This window comes from Elephas maximus, chromosome 24 (assembly GCF_024166365.1).
Source record: "Elephas maximus indicus isolate mEleMax1 chromosome 24, mEleMax1 primary haplotype, whole genome shotgun sequence".
Taxonomy (NCBI): domain Eukaryota; kingdom Metazoa; phylum Chordata; class Mammalia; order Proboscidea; family Elephantidae; genus Elephas; species Elephas maximus.
The window spans coordinates 22,599,500-22,621,465 of record NC_064842.1 but is presented as its reverse complement, the minus strand read 5'-3'; the positions used below and the strand labels follow the sequence as shown (position 1 = coordinate 22,621,465).

Genomic DNA, 21,966 nt, shown 5'->3' with positions numbered 1-21,966 from the left:
TGTGTGTTCATTTCTTCCTGTTTAATTTTGGCTTATTTTGTATTTCTTTTTTCCAACTTCCTGATTTGAAGCCTAGTTCAGGGTTTCCCAAAGTGTGGAATGTAAAGCACTCTTGGTACCCAGGAATACGACATTAAATAACAGTAAATATCATACCATTTCAATTTTCTTTCAGCCCTTCCCTTCGGTAAGGCAGAGTCCTTTGGTGTGCATGTGTGTGTGTTTGCTAGTGTATATTTTATACCTCTCTAATGATGGCAGTGGGTTTTTTGAATGTCTGGGAGGAAACCCTAGTGGTATAATGGTTAAGTGCTACGGCTGCTAACCAAAAGGTCAGCAGTTCAGATCCACCAGGTGCTCCTTGGAAACTGTGGGACAGCTCTACTCTGTCCTATAGGGTTACAATGAGTCAGAATTAACCCAAAGGCAGTAGGTTTGGTTTTTGGTTTACTGTCTGGGAAAGCCTTTGACTATAGTTCTTCTGTAGGTACAGAATTCAGCTACAACTTAGTATTTATTTGTATGTTCCCCTTCTGTTTACCGGTGACACTCATTTCCTATATGCAGCAGCAATATAAAGTTCCATTTTTTATTTAAATAAAATGTATATCAAATTGAAATAAAATATTAAATTGTGAATGTGCTACATAACTGACTGAAACAATGGCTTAGTTCATTTATTTTCTTACTAAAAATGTATTTAAAAGTCTTTGAATTAATGGTTGACATTATGCACCTTCATTTTAGCAAGCAACCTTTTATCTACGTAAAATAAATGATTTTATCTTACTTACTTTTTTTTTTTAAACTTTGAACCTTGTCTGGTAATGATATTGACCTGCTTTCTTCTTGTTGACATTTCATGAATTGCTTGTGTTTCTGTTTTACTCTGCTTTCTGTTCAAGTATGGAACTCAATGAGCTGCTGTGTGGAACTGGTGGACAATGGAATGGTTTTCTGTCTTCTCTGTTTTAAATCTCAACACCTTGTTGACAAACTTGATAGAAAAGTTCAAATCTTATCAGTCAGAATATTCTCATTATGCTAAGTAAATATTTTGAAGATTCTAATTTAGAATACCTCTCAACCTGGAAGATTACTAAGGGGTTTCTTAGTAGAACTATTGGAAGATACACTTGTAAAATCAACCACAAAAAAATTGAAGAGAAGGAAAATAGGAGAGAAAAGTGAATAAAATCAGAGGAATAGCCCAGTAAGTATATCAAACATCTGAATATTGTTGAAAAACGAAGTAGAAGAAACCATAAAATAAACTGAAGAAAATATATTAGAACTAGCAGATATGAGTGTTTGGAATAAAAGACTTTCAAGCACCCAGAACAATGGAGAATACAGATGAGTACAAGTCATGTTACTGAGAAATGTTAGAACACAGGAGGCAAAAGGAAGAGCCTAGAAGCACCCAGAGAGAAGAATAAATAAGTTACACTAAAGATTAAAATGATTAAGGCTCCTCGACAGCAACAGTAAAGCTGGAGTACAGTTGAGTGAGGGCTTCAAAAAAAAAAAAAAAAAAAAAACCTTAGTATTCTATACCCAGCCAAATCAACTGGGAAGATAGAAATATTTCAAATATGCAAGGTCTCAAAAAATTTACTTCCAACTCTTTTCCAAAAAACCCTGGCACATGTGCCCCACAAAAATTAGAAAGGAAACCAAAAAAGACGAAGATAAAGAAAAAAAAAAGAGCTTCAGAAAACAGAGGCTCCTATCCGGAAGAAAGACATGGAAAATTCCCCAGATGAGAATACGACAGCTGTGCCCTTAGCACAGAGAAGACCACCCAAGATTAGAGCAGGTTAGACCCTCCAGGAGCTCTTTCTTCACAGAGACAAGATATTGATGCCTTAAATGAACTGACAAGAGATTAGATCATTGGGGGAGAACCTGGGGATTGATTTATGATGAAAAATACACAAAGGAAAAAGTGAGGCAATTATTAAACTGGGAAATCAAACAGTTGAGTTTTGCAGGAAAGGAAAACAATTATTTGAATGACCATAACTATAGTAAGTAAAATACTGAATATTGCTTTAACCAATTTTATGATGTAACTATACTGAAACAATGGGGAGATGTAAAAGATTTAGGGAGACATAATAGTAAGTGGTGAAAGAGTACTGATCCTCATCTTCAATAGTGGAAAGTCACTAGACCTAAAGCCAGGAACTACCAAAAAAAAAGAAAGAAATGGTTATATCAGCATGTTATTTGGAAATATGGAGGTACCTAGCCAGGAGTTGAACATGTGACCTCCGTGGAGGGACAAATGGCAGAGAGGTAGCGGGGGGAATCACTGCTTATGTTGAATGTCTTGTAGAAGTTTTTGAATCTTGAATGTGCACGTATAATAATTTTGAAAAACATGAAAATTAACAACAAAATATGTAAACTAACCTCTTTCCCCATTCCTCAAGAAAAAGAAAGAAAAAATCGGTTCCTCTACTAATGTGCGGATTTTCATCCCCTCTCAAGAGCATTGTCCCTTTCGTTTTCCACCCTTATTCCAACATTGTTAGTTTATTTCTCTTTATGGAGCCATTCCCATAAGCTAATACAGTAACCTTACTGTGTTAACTCCCGTATTTAAAACAAAAAACCCTGTCTTGATTTTGCATCACACTCCAGCTCCCTCCCCACTTCTAGGACAGGTTTGCTCACTGCCTTCATGTCACCTCTCAACCCCTCTTCAACTTATTACATTTTGGCTTCAATATCCATCACACCCTTGTTATTGCTCTTGTCAAGGACACCAATGACCTCTACGTTGCAAATCTGTATTTCCAACAACATTGATGCGATTGACACTCCTTTCCCTTGGAAATATCTCTTTCTTGATCTTTGCAATCTCTATTACATCTATTAGAAACCCTGGTGGCATAATGGTTAAGCACTACAGCTGCTAGAAAAAGATTAGCAGCTCGAATCCACCCAGTGCTCCTTGGAAACTCTATGTGGCAGTTTACTCTGTCCTATAGGGTCGCTATGAGTCAGAATCGACTCGATTGCGACTGGTTTGCTTTTTTTGTTTTTTATCCACCTATTGCTTGTTTCACTACTCCTTCACACTACCTTTTGCCAGCTCCTCACTTCTAATGAGGAATGTCTCAGGATTCAGTCCTAGATGGTCTTTCCTATTTCTTCCTTTAAAAAAATGTTTTAGTTTGATCTCAGTTAGAGAGGATTGAGTTAATCACACTCCTAGGTTTACGGCACAATATAGAGTATAGGATCCGGTCTTATTTAAATACATACATACATTTATTCATCCTCTACTCTTTTTCCTCCTTCACTTCCAGAAAACTATTCGGATGTGCTTATTGTGATACTTTGTTCATATATATCCTTGCAAAATATGGACAGTCGATCTGTGCATTTTAAAAATTTTACGTAAATAGCATCGAGTTATACGTGCTATTCTCTTTCTTAGCCATCTTTTCTGCCATTTCTCTCTCCCTAGGTGAATTATTTATTCCTATGGTTTTCAATACCATTTCTATGCTGATATACTGGTGGTTCCTGTGCGGATCAACAAACCTTCTTTTTCGGCAAGATAATAATGAAAATAAATCAAAATCCTACTTTTCACTTCTCTATTTGACACCAGCTGTACATGCGGCGCTTCTTCCTCTGACCCTAATTACCTGGAGCTAAGTCAGAGCTCCCAGGTTAGAGGACACAGTCCTCCAGATTGTCCAGTAGGCTCAGAACTTCAGGATGCTAGCCACAAGCTTGGGACTCCCCAGGGCGCCCCTGGCTTCTGACCTACTGGCTCCTACTGCTCCTTCAGGTTCGATAATTCACTGGAATGATTCATAGGACTCACTGAAAACACTATACTTACAATAACAGCTGTATTGTAGGAAAAAGTATACAAATGGAGAGAGGCATAGGAAGGATTCCCAACGTGGAGCTTCCTTGGCAAAAAGGGATGCAATTACCCTCCCACATGCGTGAATGTTTTTCACCAACCAGGAAGCCGATGGAGCTTCCGAGAGCCTTCGTGGTGGGCCTGATTACGTAGGCATGACTGATTAAATCATGCCCCCAAGCCCAGGTTGACTGATATCACCAAGTGATCATTGGGGCCTTGCCAGGCTCCACCCCTACCCCCACCACCCAAGGGTCATCTCGTGAGCATAACCTGTCAGGTCTGGTCTGGAAGCATATGGATAACTAGGCATCCTCAATGACTCAGAAATTTCCAAGGGTTTAGAGTTCTCTCTCAGAAACCGAGGACAAAGACCAAATTCTTTGGGTAAAGTTAATATAAACCCACCTTTTGAAACTTACTTTCTCAGCCTAGACTTCTCCGCTAAACTCCAGACTTATATATCTAGCTGTATTTGATATTTCCACTTATTTTATTTAACTCAGTACTCATATCCCAAAGTCAATATATTCCAAACCATAAATCTTGATTGCTACTCCCACCCAGTCTTTTCTACTCAGTAAATGGTACCAACAGCCACCAAGTTATTCATGCTAGAAACCTAGAAGTCTTCTTTGACTCCTCAGCTCTGCCCCCACCCACAAACACATGCATACGCTATATCCAATTTACGGACAAATCCTGGCCATTCTACTTCTAAATTATATCTTGATGCCATCCTCTTTCTTCCCTCTCCACTTCTACCAATATCTACCCATTAATTAAATAAGTTAAAAAAAAAAAAACAAACAGGTAGTACAGATAGTAGTAAATGCAGCAAGGGAAATAAATGTTTAACGAGTGACAGAGGGGTCACTTCTTCTAGATAGGGCCATCAAGCTAGGGATATTGCATTTCAGCGAGACCCAAACAGTGGGAGAGCCAGCATGCAAAGATAGGAGAATATTCCAGGCAGAAGGCTGCAAGTGCAAGAGGTCTGAGTAAATGAGTAAACAATTCTTGAGCAAGCTGAGTTCGTCAAACAAAGTAAGACAATATTCGATCAACTCCAATAGTTTAAGAACGACGAAAACAACAGAGCAAATATTACATTAATTAAACCTCTGATTAATATTAATTCCTTTTCAAAAATTGCTATTATTTCTGATATCGCTGCTCTGTTAAATTTATAAATGCACGCTGAGAGAAGTGGGAAATATTCCTTGTCTCCTGTACAGTATTGTTTCTCTTGGAATCATTCTGTTGTAAGAGCACCTACTTCAATGGCTAACACCAGAATCTCGATAAGGATGAATTGTTTCTGCTACTGACACAATATTTATCTCATAAGATCCTAACTTGTCCTACAGTCTCAAGGTCTTCTGGCTCAGAGGACAAGGAGAAACCAGTTCATCAGTTTCTTCCCTTCCTCCAGAAATTCCTCCAGAGAAAGAAGCTGAGGTGATCTTTAACCCCCCTGAGGCACCTCCAAGGCAACTCGACTTGACTTGTAGAGGAATAGAGGGATACATAGCCATGGCTTGAGTTGTAGATTTACAATCATTAAACTTTATTCAAACTTCTTGGTACCGTTTTCTTGCTTTCCAGGCACCATTGAAGGCTATCCTTCAAGTTTTGAAAGTCATCAACTGTGTTATTCTACCCAGGTCTGTTTTTTCCTGCAGAAACCCTGGTGGTGTAGGGGTTAAGAGCAATGGCTGCTAACCAAAAAGCCAATAGTTTGAACCCACCAGGTGCTCCTTGGAAACTATATGAGGCAGTCCTACTCTGACCTATAGGGTTGCTATGAGTTGGAATTGACTTGATGGCAACGAGTTTGGTTTTGTTGTTGTTGTTGTTAACCTCACACAGGAGTCCTGGGGTGGTGCAAACAGTCAATGTGCTTGGCTGCTAACCCAAATGTTGGAGGTTTGAGTCCACCCAGAGGTGCCTCAAAGAAAGGCTTGGTGACCTACTTCCAAAAAGTCAGCCACTGAGAATCCTATGGAGTACAGTTCTACTCTGACACACGTGGGTTCACCACGACTTAGAACCGATTCAACAGCAACCGGCTTTTAAACTCATGACCCAAAACCTGTTTCGATGGAGTCAATTCCGACTCATAGCAACCCTATAGATCTCTCCCACAGGGTTTCCAAGGAGTGGCTGATGCATTTGAACTTCCAGCCTTTTGGTTAGCAGCCGAACCCTTAACCACTTCACCACCAGGGCTACTTTAACCTTGTGCAAAATTAATTATCTCTTCCTTCCTCTTTCAACTTGAAACACATCAAATCAACATTTTTCAGGTGTGGCCACAAAATGTAGCTACTTTATAAATTCGGATTTCATTTAGCAGCCAAATGTTTAGTCACTGCCCCACCAGGGTTCAAAATATGCATAATCTGCTTATAAATTCTCAAGATACTCACATACGTGTGCGCTACATTACATATACAAGAATGGTCATAGCAGCTGCTGTATTCATGACAGCAAAAAAGTTGAAAACACCCAAATGTTTATCATCAAGGGAACGGATAAACACTACATGACAATGAACATGAATGAACTAGTGCTACATGCAACGATAAGAACGGCAGTGCAGTGGGCAAGAGCCCAGCTGATAATCAAAAGGTCAGCAATTCGAATCCACCAGCTGCTCCTTGGAAACCCTATAGGACGGTGCTACCCTGTCCTTACAGGGTCACTATGAGTCGGAATTGACTCGAGTGCAGTGGGTTTGGTGGTTTGGTTTAAAGTGTTTTAAGGAATTTGTATAGGGAGGTAAAAATCATAAATAAAAGCAAGGAAGTGATAAAGCCAGAAGGGTGGCTGCCTCTGTGAAGGAGGGGTGATGGCCAAAGGACACGTGGACTTCTGACAAATGTTCTATTTCTTAATGTGAGTGGTGGTTACACGAATGCTTGCCTCATAATAATTTATTGTATTGTCCATTTGTGTTTTATGTACTTTATTTTTATGTGCTATAGTTCATAATTTTAAAAACCTTTTTTTAAAAAAAGAATGAGACTGTTCCCTGTATATTGATGTTGAAGAATTCCCAAGATATATATTGTAAAGTAGAAAAAAAACTGTGCAGAATTGGGTATAAAATTTGCTACCATTTATGATTAAAAGAAGAAGAAGGAAAAAAAAGGACAGAAAGAAACGTGTAGGCTTGTAGCCCAGACATCAGAACAATGGTTTTCTCTGGGCAGGAGAAATAGGTGGCCAAGGGACAGAGTTAGAATAGTGACTATGGAATGTAGACTCTTTTGTGTCTTTCGAGTTTCGTGCCGTGTAAACGTATTTACCAGTTGTTGTCCAGTCATTCCAACTGATGGCAACCCCGTGTATCAGAGTAGAACTATACCCTGCGACGTTTTCAATGGCTGATTTTTCTGAAGCACATCGCCAGGTCTTTCTTCTGAGGCTGGGTGTACGCCAGCCTCCAACATTTTGCTTAGCAGCCAAGCGTGTTAACCTGTTCAATAAATAAATAAATCAAAATACTTAACAAAGTTTTCTAGCAACTGCTAACCATACTGATCCACAAGGGGGCACTATTGAACAATGTTTAACTCTGGTTCCCAAGCGTGGAAAACCATTCTCCGTGCTCTCCTAAGGTGAAGAGTCTTCACGTTTGCCCTTATTTTATCGTACACTACACCATTTGCCAGGGGAAAAAGTAGCTCACAGATATGCACAAAAACCAAATAATATACATTAAAAGTGGGTGAAAGAAGACAAAAAAGCTGGATAGATAACATGAAGCCGGGAAAGTTTACAGAAGCGTAGTGTTAACCATCTTTATTGTTGTTGTTGTTTAGTGTTAACCATCTTTATTGTCGTTGTTGTTAGGTGCCGTGGAGTCCGTTCCAGTTCGTAGCAACCCTGTGTACAACGGAAGAAACACTGCCTAGTTGTAATAAAAAAAAGTCGTGTGCCAGCCTCATAATCTTGAGCAGCCACCGTGTCAATCCATCTCGTTGAGGGTCTTCCTCTTTCTCTCTGACCCTCTACGACCACCTTTACTGGTGATGTACAAATTAGATTCCAAGTTTTCTAGTACTTTTTCCATTCTGTGACCTGCCTTTTCACTTTCTTAGTGGTGTCTTTGGAAACCATGGTGGCCTAGTGGTTAAGTGCTACGGCTGCTAACCAAAGGATCAGCAGTTCGAATCCGCCAGGCGCTCTTTGGAAACTCTATGGGGCAGCTCTACTCTGTCCTATAGGGTCGCTACGAGTTGGAATCGACTCGATGGCACTGGGTTTGGGTTTTGGCTTAGTGGTATCTTTTAATAAAAAGACGATCTTAATTTTAAGGTATTTTTTAAAAAGAAGATATGATCAATTACACAATTAAAAAAAAAATTCCCTAGTAGAGTCTATCAAAGACAACCCATGAGAAACCTTTTGGAGAAATTCCTGACTGGTCTTAGTAACAAGAATAATCTGTAGGTAGGTGAAACCATGCCACCTTATTCTGTAAGAGAAGTATAAAAATTCTTTGGGACTTCACACAAGGGAAGTTTCATTCATGGTTAATCATGAATGAAAACGAAACTGAGAATACACGCCTTAAAAAAAGAAGAAAAAAAAAAAGCCATAAAGTTGTGTTTTAAAAAATCCATGTGTTATACATAAGATAGAGAGTAAGTGTCTTCACTTGGCTGACTTTTTCAAAGTTTGCTTATTGCAATGTTACCTTTTTTCTTAAGCTGAGTTGATTCTACCGTAGGCTACTAAGGGGTTAAATGCTATCCTCTAAATTCAAGGGAAATCAGCCAAACACTGCTTCCTTCACTCTGAAAAGCTGGAGGCTCTAAGCAGTATAAAGGTTGAGAGAATCAGCGTGGAGGACAGCCAGTTCCCTAAGTGACAGAAGCGGCAACGTTTATGAGGAACACCTCGGCAGTTATGGATTCATCTGACACTCAACGGAGAAAAATAGCTGTCATTGGTGGTGGCTTGGTAAGAATCCATTGGGACATATCATTACCATGAGTGGCATTATATTAATTATGATTACTCTTAAATATTATTAATCACTTGTACAGAATGTTAATTTTCTTGTGAAAACTTTTTTGATATTTAAATATATATATTTTTTAAATACGGTATTTTAATTTGTTCTTTTGCTGTTTTTTAATTTGTTCCTATCCATTAAATACAAAAGTATCTGTTTCCCTTATCATTTCGGCTTAACATTTCTTAAAAACAGAAAGTCCAGCAAATTCAACTGGATTTTATCTCCAAAGTGGCTACTTAAAAAAAATAAATAAAACAGGTATTAGTCTAAAAAGTCATTTTAATAAAAACATTTTCCCCTCCCCTTGCTTAATTTAGCTTAGTTTATAGCATCTGATAAGGATAAAAGGGTCAAGAAATATAAAGCTAAAGCAAAATGATGGCATTGGATATTTGCTAATTATTTGAGAAGTTGGGGAAAATACCTATTTGTTGGTCCTCTGACTTATTTGCGTGTTCTGGTTTTGGTTTTTGTGTGTAGTGTTGCTCTGAGCTGGAAGCAACTCGCCAGCACCTAACAACAGTAACAATGAGCCGGTAAGGTGGCAGAGTGAGGCACTCACCTCTCTCTAAGCCGGGAGGAGGAGCTAGCGTGCTGGGACCTGCCCCACACCCAGGGAGATGTAGGAAGGGGCCAGTCCTCAGCTTCTATTGTTAGGGTGCCCGAGCTAGTTCTGTTTACCATGGAGTTGCTGCAAGTAAACTGGATCCCCTCTCTCCCTCAGCAGAACTCTTATTTTGGAATAAAAATATCCCCATTGGTTAAAATTTAATCATTTGTTTTCACCTTTGGTCTAATCATCTGCAGGCTTTCAGTTCATATGTATTCATTCATTCACCTATTATTTATTTATTCAACAAATATTTATCGAGGGTCTAATATGGTCCAGACAATGTTCTAGGCTGTATGTGGATTAGCATACTTTTCATCACAGGTGTATTTACAGACGGTATGCTAATTTGGTCTTTTGGCCTCCCTTCTTTACTGTCTTCTTCCCAAAATACTCTGAGAGCTCTTTTAGCATTTCTAAGTTTTAAAATGCTAAGGAATACTATGACATGTCTTATTGGTTGCTGGATGTGACATACGCTGTCATTTCTTTAATACCAGGCTTTCAGCCAATGCTTTCCTGTCAAAATTTTGCACAAATGAGAATGTATGCATTCAACAAACTCTTACTGAGCACCAGCTATGTGCTATAACATTGTTGTAGGCATCCTGGATATAGTGGTAAGCATTTCAGGGAGGACAGAGACAATGAAGAAGAAATCAAATACAGTAAGATGATCATTTCAGTTAAGGATAAGCATTATGAAAGAAATGCAAACTGGGGAATGCTGTAGAGAGTGTTTTGGGACGGGGTGTCTCTTTAGAGAGTATAGTCAGGGATGTCCAAACTGAGCACCTCAGACCTGAATAGTGAGAAGGAACCAGCGACGTGAAGGTCTAGGGAAAGGGCATTTCGGGCAGAGGGAACAGGAAGAAGGGAAGCTGTGTGGCAGTACTAAGCTTGACATGTTCAAGGAGCAGAAAGTTCGGCAGGAGCAGAAGGAGGCTGGAGAAGAGTAGCAGAAGATGAGCCTAGAGAGACCGGCCTAGCCAGATCTCCTAGGACCTTAGAGGACAAGGCAAGGAGATCAGACTGTATTCTAAGTGCCATGGAAAGGAAGCCATTGGAGGAGTCTAGGCAGTTGAGTCGTTGTTGTTGTTAGGTGTCTTGAGTTAACTCTGACTTATAGCAGCCTTATGTATAACAGAGCAAAATATTGCCTGCATCGTCCTCATAATCATTGCTATTTTCGAGCCCATTGTTGCAGCCACTGTGTCAACCCATCTAATTGATGGTCTCCCTCTTTTTCCCTGTCCCTCTACTTTACCAAGCATGATTTCCTTCTCCAGCAATTAGTCCCTTCTCATGATGTCCGAACTAAGTGAGATGAAGTCTTACTGTAATTTTAAAAGATGCTCCAGAATGATGTGTGGAGAATGACTAGCAGACTGTAGGAAGTCAAGATAGATCAGACAGGAGGAGGTTGATGTGTTAGTCCAAGACTTGCACTAGGGTGACAGCAGTGAAGAAAAGTGAATGCTTTAAAAAGTAAAAAGACAAGCTACTGACTAGGAGAATATCTTCAGAAACCATATATCTAGCAAGAATCTAATAACCAAAATATGTATAAAACTTTGACAGCTTAACAAGAAAGAGACAACCCAATCTTAAAATGGGCAAAGGGTTTGAAAAGACATTTCGCGAAAGAGGACATTCAATGGCTACGAGACACATGAAAAGATGCTCAGAGTCATTAGCTATCAGAGAGATGCAAATCAAAACCACAATGAGATACCATTTCACTCTCACTAGAGTGGCTAAGATTAAAAAAAAAAACAGAAAATAATAAATGTTGGTGAGGATGAGGAGAAATTGGAACTCTTACCCATTGCTGGTGGGAATGCAAAATGGTACAGCCATTGTGAAAAACATTGTGACGGTTCCTCAAAAAAACTAAAATAGAACTACCATGCGGCCCAGCTATTCCACTCCTAAGTACATGCTCAAAAGACTTGAAAGCAGAGACTCGAACAGAAACTGTAGCACTATTTACAATAGGTAAAAGGTGGAAACAACCTAAATGCCCATCAACAGATGAATGGATAAACAAAATGTGGTACAAACATATGATGGAATACTACTCAGTCAGTAGGAGAAATAAAGTCTTGATACGTGCTACAGTATGGATGCAGCTGGAAGACATTATGCTGGGTGAAAGATGTCAATCACAAAAGGATAAGTGTTGTATGACCTCGCGTATATAAAAAGACAAGAGAAGGCAAAGGTATAGAGACTAAAGTTTATTAGTGGTTACGAGGGGAAGGCAGGGAAGGGGAGTTAACAGTGATGGAAATATTGCATTGATTAAGGGTAGGGTTGTACAGCCAATTATTGCAATTGCTGTCAATAAGTTGTACACCCGTAAAAAGTCGAATTGGCAAAAGTTGTGTGACAGCCATATTTACAACAATGACTGTGATGGTTAAGGTAGTGTGTCAACTTGGCTGGGCCATGATTCTCAGTGGTTTGGCTGTTATGATGTAGTGTGGCAGTCGTATAATGATATGATCACCTCCATGATGAGATTTGATATGATGTGATCACCTCCATGATGGGATCTGCTGTGAGTAGCCGATCAGTTGAAAGGGAGTTTCCTTGTGGGTACGGCCTGCATCCAATATAGGTGGACCTTTTGGCAAGGCTCTTAGGCTTTTGTTTATACTGGATCCTGCAACTGACCCCTGTTTGTCTGACCTCTGGTTCTTGGGACTTGAACTAGAAACTTACCTGCTGTCTTGCCTGACGATCTTGGGCTTGGTCAGATTTCACTGCCTGTGAGCCAGAGCCCTGCTGTCTGACTTGCTGATCTTGGGTTTGCCAGCCCCTGCAGCATTGTGAATCAGAAGCCTCTAGCCTGACCCACGGACTTGGGATATTCTAACCTCTACAACCGCATGAGCCATTTTCTTAATATAAATCTCTCTCTCTCTCTCTATATATATATGTGTGTGTGTGGGTTTGGGTGTGTGTGTGTGTGTGTGTGTGTGTTTATAAGCTTTACTGGTTTTGCTTCTCTAGGGAGCCCAGTCTAAGACAAAAGAGAGAGAGAGTCGCTGCTGAGGCGCTTATGTACAACCCAAATCCTCATGGGATTTGGTTTCTTGGTTTGGAGCTTTAGGGTCCTGCTTTCATAGGATATCCAGTTAATTGGCCTAATAACTTGTATAGTGCTTCTGTTCTACCACCTAGTTCATTGCCTAGTGCCTGGGGTCTTAAAAGCTTGCAAATGGCCATCCCAAGCCTTGACCATTGGTTTCTATTCACCTGGAGCAACAGAGGAAGAAAGCATGTCAGGAATAGAAGGAGGAAATGGAATGTGTGGCTGATTGCCTCCTTGAACAACTGCATCCTTTACCACAAGACCGGAATAACTGAATGGAGCCCAGCCACCATTACTGAATGTTTTGATCAAAGATTCTATAGAGAAATCCTGATCAAAAGGGGGAAAAAGCAGAACAGAATTTAAAATTCTCACAGACTCCAAACTTCCTGAAGCCATGAAGGTTAGATGAACCCCTGAAACTATTGCCCTAAGATAATATTTAAACCTTAAGCCAAAAATATCCCCTAAAGTCTTCTTAAAACCAAACAATAGTTTAGCTTAACTAGTAAAAAATTTCTGCCTTTAGCATGATGCTCTTTTCAGAGATATGGGATCAAACTGACAACAGCAACTTGAAAGATTAGATAGGAACCTTAGGGGGCAGTTAATTTACATTAATGGGGGAGGAACAACTCAGAAAAGGAAGGTGAGAATGGTTAAACAACTTGAAGAATGTAATCGATGGTATATGCACAGACTGTTGAATTGGTGTATGTTTTGCTGTGTATACTCTCAACGACAACAACAAAATAAATAAAATAAACAATATAAGTGGATGGCCTGGATAACTTTTGGACCATTGAAAGGTAGTGCTTGCTGATGGATTGAATGAGGTGGGGAAGAAGCCTGACCACCAAGTTTTAGCTTGAGCAGCCGCATGAATGGAGATACCATTTACTGAGATGGGGAGCACTAGGGACAGAAAGGTTTAGGACAAGGAGTAGATTAAATAATTCTATTTGAATATGTTAAGTCTAAAATGTCTCATAGAAATCCAAGTGGAAATGTCAAATATATAATTGGATTCATGACTTTGGAAGACATAGGGTTTGAGCATATTCGTTTATTTCTCCGCGAATAACACTGAATTTTTTATCGTGTAATCACTTCATTATTTGAGCATGTGTGTATGTGCACAAAATAAAAGACAAATTAAAAAGCAAAATGTCACTTTGATGACTAAGATGTGCCTGACCCAAGCCATGGTGTTTCAATTGCCTAATATGCATGTGACAGCTGGACAAAACAGGAAGATAGAGGAACTGGTATATTTGAATTGTGGTGTTGGCAAAGAATATTCAGTACATCATGGCTTGCCAGAAGAACGAACAAATGAGTCTTAGAAGAAATACAACCAGAATGTTCCTTAGAAGCGAGGATGGAGAGACTTCGGCACTCTTATTCTGTACACATTATTAGGGAAGATCAGTCACTAGAAAAGGACATGTTTGGGAAGTAGAGGGTCAGCCGAAATGAGAGAAACACTCAGTGAGATGGATTAACACAATAGCCACAGCAATGCTCTCAAACACACCAGTGATCACGAGGATGGTACAGGACCAGGCAATGTTTCATTCTGCTACACATAAGGTCACCATGAGTTGGAACCGACTTAATGGCAACTAATAACAAAAAGAAGCAACTAGGCTGAGGATTCCTCTGCGAAGGAATTCTGCCTACGCTATTGTTCAAGCCCAGGCCAGGAATCATGCTTGATTCCTCTTTTCATGTTGCACAAACCTCAATTCACCTTGTACTCCATCCATTAAGACTTGGTGTCTCTATATCCAACACATACTCTAAAACAAAAAAACCAAACCCGTTGCTGTCAAGTCGATTCTGACTCATAGCAACCCTAGAGGACAGAGTAGAACTACCCCATAGGGTTTCCAAGTGGGTTCAAACTACCAAGCTTTTGGCTAGCAGCCAAGCTCTTAACCACTGTGCCACCAGGGCTCCATTCTAAATCAACAACCTCCTGAAATAGTCTCCCAGCTTCTACTTTCACCCCCTTACGGTCCGTTCTCCACACAGCAACCAGATCGTCCTTTTAAAACTTAACTCTGATAACATCGCTGCCTGTTTATACCTATTAAAAGTAGAATAAAATCCAAAATCTTTACCAAAGGCCCTACATCAATGGAGCCCCTGTCTACATTATCTACGAGTGTGTGAAATTATACTCTTTGTTTGCTTACCTGTTTATTAAATGTCTACTCCAACTAGAATATAAACTCTTGTTTACTAGAGTGTTTCAATGGGCAGAAGAATGCCAGATGTTAAGTACTCAATGGTTGAATGAATAAATTAGATGAATGAGAAGGATATGAAGCTGAAGGAAATTTCGTCATGGGTGCAAGTTTGAATATTGAGAAAATGATCAAAAGAAATGTTAATTAAATATAGCTATTCAAGAAGGTTAAATCCAATACTTAGCTGACAAAATTATTGCCCATCTTCTCCCCTGTGTTTATTTCACTCTTCTCATTCTCTTCCCGCCCCTGGGCTGTATCCTAGTGCCTTATATTGTCTGACACATGAGAGACTTTCCCACAACCTCCAAGAAAATAATTACAAGAGTGGAAAAACTTTCCTTAAATGTCTGACGAATACAGTGAAGTACCTTGAGTTTCGATGGTAGCCCATGATCTCTGGTCACATTGTCTAGCAAGAAGTCCCTCTGAGAATTCGTCCTTGCTCTGCAGTAGGAATCTATCCATCTGGTGTTAAACCAATTGATTTCTTTTCTTTGAAGACGTGTCAAGTCAAAGAGGTCTGGAGGAGGCAAGAGATCAGTGAAGGAACGCGTGCTGAGAAACTAGAGGTGAAAGAAATTGTAACTCATGGATCATGAACTGGTTAAAGTTTAGACGTTGAAGAAAAGAGTGGGGAAAAGTTTTAAAACAGTGTTCCAAGAAAGTTACTGCCAATATTTAGAAAAATGACGTATTAGAGATTTTCCTCCTTGCATGCATCACTGCTTCCCCTTATCTCCCTCTCCCCTCCCCACCAGTTACCTTCTAGAAGCTGGAGGATCCACAACCGGAAACAAAATCTCTTCCCACCTGTAAATACCCTCAAGGCTTTGTTTACATTTATCACATGCTACATACAGTCTGTTAAGCTATGTATGAATCAGGGCAGTTTGTATTAAAAATGCTGCTTCCGATGAACACTTTAGGCATTTACAGGTGTAATGGAAATTACTGCTGCCAGAAAGCACGCTGGTGGTCACAGACGCAGCCACCTCAGCCCCACTTTTTGACTGAAGCTGAGAGACTTTGCTAAAAGGGCTAGTGAGCACTTCAGGCTTGGCTGCCAGCTGCTGCTGCACTGTGTCCACTGCTCTAGCATATACTTTGAAGGTATATTTTACTGTGTCACGGAAGCACATCTTCTGTTCCCTCTGCTGACATGCAAACCTACTTCAGAGTGTTTTGTGATCCGTTCTCCATATGTTTCATTGTTGATAGTTGGTGTCGAGTCAGCTCTGACTCATGGTAACCCACATATAAAACAGAATGAAACATTGCCCAGTCCTGCTCCATCTTCATGATCATTGGTATGCTTGAGTCCATTGCTGTGGCCACTGTAGATTTTGGGCACTTTTCAACCTGGGGGCTCATCTTTTTGCACTATGTTAGACAATATTCTGTTGTGATCTGTAGTGTTTACATTAGCTAATATTTGGAAGTAAAATGCCAGGTCTTTCTTCCTAGTCTGGCTTAGTCTGGAAGCTCTGCTGAAACCTGTCCACCATGGGTGACCCTGCTGGTATTTGAAATACTGGTGGCATAGTTTCCAGCATCACAGCAACACTCAAGTCACCACAGTACAAAAAACTAATAGACCATTGGTGGGTATATATGTTTAATTCAGCAAAATTCTCCATTGAGAGGTATTTAAGAGTGTAAAGTCTTTTAAAACATCAGTATGCGGAGACTCCTACTCACACTCCTACATAATTTATTGTTAGTAATTGTGTTCTGTGCCCTGGCCTTCGAGTAAATTCTGTGGTCTCGCTGGTAAAATTGCCTTTCAAGCAGCTTGACATCGGCTCTGTGAGATTTGGGGTCTCACAGCTACAGACATTAGATTCTGTCACGGATTTAAGGCTCAAAATGGTCTGAATACCAAATTGGCCCAAATGGTATTTCTGTACTGTCTTCTTAGGCTCCTTCCTTCTCACCACTCATTCTTTATTCAGCTTAGTGTGACAGAAACACCATTAAATCGTGAGGGGATTTGGCTTGGGAAACTCTGGAACCAGCTGGAAGCTTAGGTCTCTAGGTCTAAGTTTCTTCCTCTTGGGTTAGAGCTAGATCTCTAAGTCTTTTAATTCTAAAATTCTCCTGTTTCTTTTCCACACCTCCCCACTCATATGTCTAGATTTGTTAAAAGTCTAGCCCTCTCTAAAAGCAGAAATCAAATTCCACCCAGGATTTTCACTTTCCTCACAGAAAACATCTTAGGCACCTGTAAGCCTTCAAATTTCATATAATCTTGGGTTGAAGTTTTGGTTCAAGTGTATGCTTTTTATTTTCTGCAAATATTGATGACATAAACAGTATAAAGGACTTAACAGTTAGCCACTACTACTATTGTTAGTAAATAAACAGAACTCAATTTACTCCACTCTTGCTTTCTACTTCCTAGCCATTGAGCCTTCACAAATATTGAAAAATCCTCAGTACTGCTCCCTCCCACCTGTATCTAAACTAAAAAAAAAAAAAAACCCACTGCAATCAAGTCGATTCCAACTCATAGTGACCCTATAGGACAGAGTAGAACTGCCCCATACAGTTTCCAAGGAGCGCCTGGTGGATTCAACTGCTGACCTTATGGTTAGCAGCGGTAGCTCTTAACCTCTATGCCACCAGGATTTCCCGCCTGTATCTAAACCAAAAAAAAAAAAAACCGAACCCACTGCCATTGAGTCGATTCCAACTCATAACGACCCTATAGGACAGAGTAGAACTGCCCCATTGAGTTTCCAAGGAGCGCCTGGCGGATTCGAACTGCCGACCTCTTGGTTCACAGTTGTAGCACTTAACCACTACACCACCAGGGTTTCCTACATCTGTATCTAGCACCTTCTAAAAACAGAAGTACGATATGAAGACGTTTGTGTCTGTGCTTATTTCGTTTTAAGCATAGCTAACGACCTGGTTCTTCTCATTTCAACATTGATATGTCTAAAGCTCAAACTCTTGAGAGCGCAAACTATAGTACCGTGACCAAGTAAAGATTAAAAAACCAGTTGCCGTTGAGTTCTGACTCATGGGGACCCCATGTGTATCAGGGTAGAACTGTGCTCTATAGGGTTTTCAATGGCTGATTTTTAGAAGCAGATTACCAGGCTTGTCTTCTGAGGCACCTCTCAGTTGGACTTAAACTTCTAATCTAATCTTTAGCAGCCCAACTCATTAACCATTTGTACCATCAGATTATAAGAGGTACAGAGAAAGTTTTAAAAAATCTGGTGACAAACTCAGAAACACCTGTGATTCTTGGGGGCCATTTTGTATGCTTCATGAAGTCAAAAGTAGTTGGCATGTGTTTAATATCACATTATCAGATTAATTTCAAATATATTACAAAAGAAGTGTCAAAAAAAAACCCCAAAAAACCTGTTGCCGTCAAGTCGATTCCTACTCGTAGTGACCTCTTTTTTTATACCATGAGTAAAGAGCTATAAATGCATAAAATTTTAATAATTATGGTCCCTTTTCCTACTAGGGTCGATATTTATAAATGAAGAGGTATTTTTCTCAAGATCACTGGATACTTAATCATTGCTGGAGGGGATCACATGGTAACCACCAAAAACTTGGCAAATCATATTACATAAAACCACACCATCTGAACACATGAGGAACATACCTCAGCATTTCTGTAAGAGGGGGAAAAAATTAGTATTGGTGAATTGGTCACCAGTCTGATGGACTAGGATGAGATCAAAGCACATGAACCTGTAAAGAGGGAAGTAAGAGGAGGCAGAAAAGGCAAGTGGAGAAATGAGAGAACTATAAACTGGGCAAATCCGTAATTATGTAACCAATGAATATCCTCAGAGCTCTGCTTACACACAAATGGGCTTGACCAGCTGTTAATAAAACTTCTAATTTACAAATTATTTTATCAAAACATTTTACTGTATTGTGGAATTTTAGTGCTTCAAAACAAATATAGAAACTTACCATAATTGTCCATAGTCTTAGTGGAAACGGTACAGTCTCTTTCAGGACTTAATTAACTTCAAGAATTGGCATCATGGAAACTGTTTTATTACTTGCAAGTGTCCAAAAAAAAAAAAAAAAACTGTCGCTGTTGAGTCAACTCTGACTTATTGTGACCCCATGTGTGTCAGAGTAGAACTGGGCTCTACAGGGTTTTTGCTGGCTGATTTTTTGGAAGTAAATCACCGGGTCTTTCCCTTGAAGTGTCTCTGGGGTAGACTTGAACCACCAACCTTTCAGTTAGTCGCTGAGCACATTAAACATTTGCACCACCCAGGGACTCCTCCAAGTGTCTAACACTGCTCAGTTAATTTTCTTCTCTCACCAACTTGCTTCCATATTTATGCTTAGGGACCCTAGGGACCCAGCTGTGCCTTAACCAAGAGTTTGTGGGGGGTTCAGAATGGTTCACATACCACATTTACCTTTCCATTTATATCTTTATGGTAAAGTAGTCTTTTTAGAAAGCAGCAGTGTAAAAACCAAAGCAGGAACTGACAGTTATTCACATTAGGCACTTTTTACAGAAAGTGAGAAGGGGAAATAAGATTAGAGTCTAAAAGCTAAGTTATTAGCAGAGTTACTAACATTCCACTGAATTAAATAACACCTACCAATATTTTTTTCCTTTATTTTAATCTCATTTACACAAAATTGAAATTGTCATAATCTTTGTTTCATGACGCTATTATGACCAGTCATGGAAAAGACACGGTATTTATTTACTTGTTTGTTTATTAATAATAAGAAGCACCCGTGAGCCCAACATCCACCACTAGAATTAATACATCACCAATGATTCACATCATCAGCCTCTATGCTTCTCTCCCACCCATTATAATCCGTATCCTAAACCTGATTTCATATCAATCCATTGCCTTTTCATATACTGTTTTAGCATATAAATACATATACAGACAGTCATGTGCCGCGTAATGTCTTTTCGGGTAAGATCTGATTGCGTATATATTCATGGTCCCATAAGGTCATAATAGAGCTCAGAAATCCTGGTCAAAGAATGGGGTGTATTGGACGTAACTGAACATAGTAAACGCAACAGCTTCCCGCACTCAATACGTGTATCTCATGTCTCATATATATAATATGGTTTTCCCACAATGTCCGAATCACATAACCTTCCATTTCACAGAACGTATTATGGACATTAAGCAAGGGATGCCTAACTGTATGTACATAAATATATATATACACACACACATACGTGTATATGTATGTATTTCTAAAAATTATAGGTATCTTTGCTTTAGTTTGTAGTCCCTGGATTGGTACAAACGGTTAATGCACTTGGCTGCTAATCAAAAGGCTGAAGGCTTGAGTTTACCAGAGGCACCTTGGAAGGAAGCTCCGGGGATTTACTTCAGAAAAATCAGCCATTGGGTAGAGCCAACATGACGCTATAGATATAAGCACTACACAGTCCCAAAGACCCCAAAAACTAAGTAAAACAGTTATAATCATCAATCTTGGAACCCTAAGCATCAAATGAAGGAATAAAGAACTCAATCAAGCACCAAATGGAGTGAGTAGGAAATGGACAAAGAACAAAGAACGAGGAGTACTACAGAGTAGAGGTCCCCTATCAGCTAAAGTCACATGGACATGCCATCGTGGACCTCTCAGACACCAACGGTGGTAGACAGGGAGTACAGAAAGGCAACTTCACAGAGCTCCCAGGAGGAGACAGCGCTCCCGGCATCCAGGGATACGTGCTTTCCCAGCCCCACCCTTCTTCCCTCCACCACTTTCTGGTGGGTCACGGGTCGCTCAGCCAGAGAGATACCAGCTCCTTGCCATTTGGATCCGCCCTGCCCCCACCGGTCAGTTCCTTCAGTGCCACTTATTGTTGTTGTTGTTTGGCTTCTTTTTGTTTTGTCTCTCTCTCTCTGTCTCACCTCCTTCTGGCACACAGCTTCCCCAGTCTGCACTGCCACACTGGTGAGCTCCCTCTGGGCATTTTTTTTTGTTCTTCTTATTATTTTATTATTATCATTACTATTTTGTTGTTTTGTGTTTGGCTTCCATTTCTCTCTCTTCTTTCCCACACCACTTAGCTCCACATATCACATCCTCCCTCTTCCCTCCTGCCTGACTGCACCACACGCTGAGCGCTGCATCCTAGAGCAGTACTGATATGGGCCATGGAATCTTGCGGTGTGACCCCCAGCCCTGCCCTCTTGGCCCCAGTACATGCCACAAATAACCCATTCCCATTACTCCCCCTCAGCTGGACCTACCCTGCTGCATCATAGCTGAGTGAACAGCCCTGCCAGCCTAGACAAGGTGGTGAGAAGTATCATACCCACAGATGAGTAAACAACAAAGAACGCCCAGCCCGCCTGCCGAGACATAACCAAATAAAACAAAAAAGGAGGAAGAAGCAAACAAATCTAAAACCAATAAACAAAGAAAAAATTCCTGAATGTCCTGAAGACAGGATATTCGACATTAATATTGAAACATATTAAACAAAAACAGGACAGGATGACTCTAGAAAGCGTCCAAAATAAAATACCAGATGACCTTTCAGTAGAAGTGAGGGTACTGGAACTACCTGATAGGGAATTCAAAGCTCTAATATTTAGGGATCCCCAATTTTTTTTTTTTCCAAGAGATGAAGGAAAATGCAGAAAAAATGAGGAAAAAATACAGACAAAATCATGGAAAAGGCAAACAAAGCAATGGCAAAATTCAAGAAAAAAAAAATACAGAAACACAATGTCAAAATACAAACAACTAGAAATCACACAAAAAACAGCAATTAGAAACCCAAAAGATAAACAACAAGATTTCAGGAAGAGACAGTGCCATGGAAGGTTTTAGGAACAAATTTCAAACAATGGGAGATAGGACCAATGATATTGAAGACAAATCTTTGGATACCACTTTGATTGGGGAAAAATCATAAAAAATCATTACTGTATAGTAATGTCACTTGGGACTTATTCTTTTCACTTAGAGTGTTGCAAATATATTTCTATTGGTGTATGAAATATTTTCATTGTGTGGCTATTGTTGTTGTTGTTGTTAGGTGCTGTCGAGTTGGTTCCGAATCATAGCGACCCTATGCAC

At 39.9% G+C, this 21,966-nt stretch overlaps 1 protein-coding gene across 1 annotated transcript in view; it reads left to right on the top strand.

The window, feature by feature from the left end:
- The first annotated feature begins 7,911 nt into the window (after positions 1-7,911).
- KMO (kynurenine 3-monooxygenase) overlaps positions 7,912-21,966 on the top strand; it is a 55,909-nt gene continuing 41,854 nt past the window's right edge. The window contains 2 exon segments of the mRNA XM_049868497.1: positions 7,912-7,929; positions 8,671-8,866. Coding sequence (XP_049724454.1) covers positions 8,792-8,866 — 75 coding nt within the window. The 5' untranslated portion in view covers positions 7,912-7,929; positions 8,671-8,791.